Source organism: Carlito syrichta, unplaced genomic scaffold (genome assembly GCF_000164805.1).
Source record: "Carlito syrichta isolate Samal-C Ts95f unplaced genomic scaffold, Tarsius_syrichta-2.0.1 Scaffold297031, whole genome shotgun sequence".
In the NCBI taxonomy this organism is placed as follows: Eukaryota; Metazoa; Chordata; class Mammalia; order Primates; family Tarsiidae; genus Carlito; species Carlito syrichta.
The window spans coordinates 43,672-47,082 of record NW_007241127.1 but is presented as its reverse complement, the minus strand read 5'-3'; the positions used below and the strand labels follow the sequence as shown (position 1 = coordinate 47,082).

Genomic DNA, 3,411 nt, shown 5'->3' with positions numbered 1-3,411 from the left:
CCGAGACCCCCAGTCTGCCCCCAAGAAACCCTCCTGCCCTCGGACCTGGCCCTCAGGCCCCAAGGGACCAATGGGACAAGAGGTGAAGGAGAGGACAACGGGCGCTGGTCCTTGCCCTTCACCGCAGCCACCTTAGGTTGGTTGTGCAATTTCTTGGAGCCTCGGTTTCCCCAGCTGTTAAATGGGCGTCCCCATGACCTCGCCTATCCCAGCCCAGGCGCAGGGACAGACGAGGGCAACCAGAAGGCGCTTCTGGAGACATGGAAGCACTGGGAGGTGGAGGAAGGGGTCCTGAGAACCCCGGGGGCTCCCCTTGAGCCCCAAGGGGCTGCAATGAGGGCCGAAGGCTGAGGAACGCTTCCCGAGGTGGCCTGGGCCTGGGGAGGGGCCTTCCGAGGCCCCAGGCTGGCCCCCTCCTGACAGGCCTGATGCGTGGGGAGATGGGTTAGGAGGGGGCCGAGCATCCCTGACTGCTGAGTGTTAAGAAGGCCGCACAGACCACCTGCCCTGCGTCCTCTCCAGGCCGAAAGGGAAGGGGAAGGACAGGGAGGCAGAGGGGCTGGGAGCATGCAGCGCCCCCCGCGGGTCCTGGGGAGGGACAGACAGTAGCTCGTGACCAGGATGGCGGGGGCGTGTGACAGGAGGGGAGTGTCCCCCACAGGGAGGGCCCAGTGGCTACTGCAGGGCCTCCGCTGAGGGGCCCGCCTCGCCCTCGTGGCCAGCTGCGTCGAAGCTGTGCTCCACGCCCATGATGTCCGGCTCGATCTTGCCCGTGTCGCTGATGAAGGTGGTGTAGGTGTCACCCTCGGCGTGCAGCACCTTGAGCTTGGGCATCCAGCTCTTGCGCACGACACGGCGGGCGTTGGTGCACATGTCGGCCGCAATGGCGTTCATCTCGCTCTCCTTGAAGTTGGGGGCGAAGTTCTGGCAGTAGTCTGCACAGCAGGGCGGCGGCTCAGGCCCTGGCACACGGCCATGCCACCCCCACAAGGCTCCCCCCTCTCCCGGCACCTGTGACTCCCCCACAGAGGGAAGACTGCTGCCGCCATGCCCTGGGCACAGGCCCCCCCAGATGAAGGCAGCCACATGTGGGATGCGTGCGTCTCCAAGGGCTGTCCCGGCTCTGTCACCAGCTTTGGATTGTGGCTGGAATTCAGCAACCGGAAGACCCCATGCGGATACCACCACCTCCCCCCACTACTGGTCTGGTGGCTGCCCCTCTGTCTGGCAGGTTCTGCCTGGAGGCCATGTCCTGCCTGTGGCCACCCTGAGTTTGAGAACTCGCTGCTGGACACAGGCTCCCCAGCGTCCCCTCCAACCACAAAGAAATTGCTAATCAACCACAGCCTTCCTCCAACAGGCCTAGACTGAGCCTCAGAACCTTTCTCAACACCAAACTCCATCTATCCATCAGAGCAAACACGGGGCAGAAAAGGACAGTTGGCTGCCACAGGCCCCACCCTCCACTCCAGATGGCTGGACACTCACACTTGACGGCGTGGAGGACGCGACTGTCCAGTGGCTTGCGGCTGGGGTCATTGGTGGAAGAGCGGATGCCGGTGCCGCAACTGTTGGCCAGTGTGTTCCTGGGGGAGAGGGGGAGGAGGAAAGGCAGGGTCAGAGGGAGTCTGTGCTGGGGGCACGGGACAACACCGCTCTCCTTCCCTGGGCTCTGGCGAGGAACTCACCGGTCAAAGAAGGAGGCCAGAAGCCGCCGCAGCAGGACCTTGTGCCGCGTGCCGGCGCTGACATGGCAGTTCATGAGCTGCGCCCTCGTGATGTACACGTTGGTGCCTGGTGGGGGAAGGGGGAGGTTGGCCGGGGTGGCCCGAGCCCCACAGTCCACAGTTGTGAGGCCAGGCCCAGCCCACTTCTCAGAGCCTCCAGACCCTCTGGGGCCCTTGGCCCCGACGACTCACCCTAGGGACCTCCTTCCCCACTCCATCTCCAGGGCCACCGGGTGAGGCTCCCCGGGACTCCCTGCCTCCTCAGCATTCAGAAAGGACAGAAAGGGTGGCACCACCATCTGCCATCCACGAGGCATCTGCTGGGTGCCAGACCCTTCCCGAGCCTGGCACAACCCCCTGTGCACGAGGCAGGCACCCAGACCATACAGCTACAGAGACGGCCCGGGCTTGGGAAGATTAACGGGGAACAGAGGCTCACACAGCCAGGTTCTTTTTCCTCTTATTTGTTCATTAGAAAATATAGTTTATTTAGAAAGTAAATTAGAGGGAGAATGAGGTGGGGGGGGAGAGATAGATTCACCTCCCCAAGGCAGGGGTAGAGGCCAAAGCTAGGAAACATGGCAGCCACAGCTCAAAGAGCCATTTGGACACCAAAGTTTAACAAAACAATGGCCAGGTTCCTTTTTCTTTTTTCTTTTTTTTGAGTTGGAGTCTCACTCTGTCGCCCAGACTGGAGTGCAGTGGCCGCTTCCGGCCACCGCAGCCTCGACCTGCTGGGCTCCGGCGATCCTTCCGCCTCAGCCTTCCACATAGCTGGAACCACAGGCGCGTGCTACCATGCCCGGCTCATTTTTATTTTATTGTAGAGATGAGGTCTCGCCAAGTTGCCCAGGCGGGTCTCGAACCTGCGGGTTCAGGCAATCCATTCACCTCAGCCTCCCAAAGCCGCGGGATTACAGGCTGAGCCACCGAGCCCAGCAGGTTCTTTTTTCTAAGAGACAGTGTTTTGCTGTTGCCCGATCTGGAATCCCATCTCACTGCAGCCTCCAACTCTCGGGGGCTCAGGCAAGCCTCCCATCTCAGCCTCTCCAGGTAGTTAGGACTACAGGTATCTACCATCATGTCCCGCTAATTTTTAACATTTTATTTTGTAGAGATGGGGTCTTGTTTTATTGCCCAGGCTGGTCTTGAACTCCTGGCCTCAGCCTCCTCCCAAAGTGTTGGGGCTGGGATGACATAAGTCACCACACCCGCCTGGCCAGTTCTTAAGCTCAGTGGTAGCTCTGATCGCCTTAGGAAGTAGCTAATCTTTCCCAGTGTGCCTGACACAGCCAACATGAACACCAGGAGCCCAGAGCCAGGCTTCCGTGGGAACCAACTCATCTAACTTGATCCACAATCCCACCCCAGAGCAGCTGCTTTCAACATCCCAGAAAGGGGAAACTGAGGGTGCTGAGGGGTTCCTAACCAGCTGCCCAGCCCCTCGGAGGTGGGGGAGGATACCAGAAGTGGCCAGCCCACCTGTCACCAGCTCCAGCTTCTCAGAGGGGTCGCCCTCGTCGTACAGCTTGGGATGGCAGCGGTTGCCAATCTGGTTGATGAGCTCAGCCGGGAGCGATGCCAGGTCCTGCCGCACCCGGATGCGATTCCGGGACTCGGGGGCCACCTGCTCGGGGAGGGCCTCCACCTTTTCGGCTGTGGGGAGAGGGCAGCGTGTCGGGGG

The 3,411-nt window shown here is 61.2% G+C and overlaps 1 protein-coding gene across 1 annotated transcript in view; it reads right to left on the bottom strand.

Moving 5' to 3' along the window:
- Positions 1 to 498: 498 nt before the first annotated feature.
- The window catches only part of NACC1 (nucleus accumbens associated 1), a 4,016-nt gene continuing 1,103 nt past the window's right edge, over positions 499 to 3,411 (bottom strand). Inside the window, exons 2-5 of the mRNA XM_021710663.1 lie at positions 3,210 to 3,387; positions 1,689 to 1,794; positions 1,489 to 1,586; positions 499 to 935 (exon numbers count right to left, since the gene is read on the bottom strand). Of these exons, the coding sequence (XP_021566338.1) occupies positions 676 to 935; positions 1,489 to 1,586; positions 1,689 to 1,794; positions 3,210 to 3,387 (642 nt within the window). The 3' untranslated portion in view covers positions 499 to 675. The remainder of the gene's footprint in view (positions 936 to 1,488; positions 1,587 to 1,688; positions 1,795 to 3,209; positions 3,388 to 3,411) is intronic.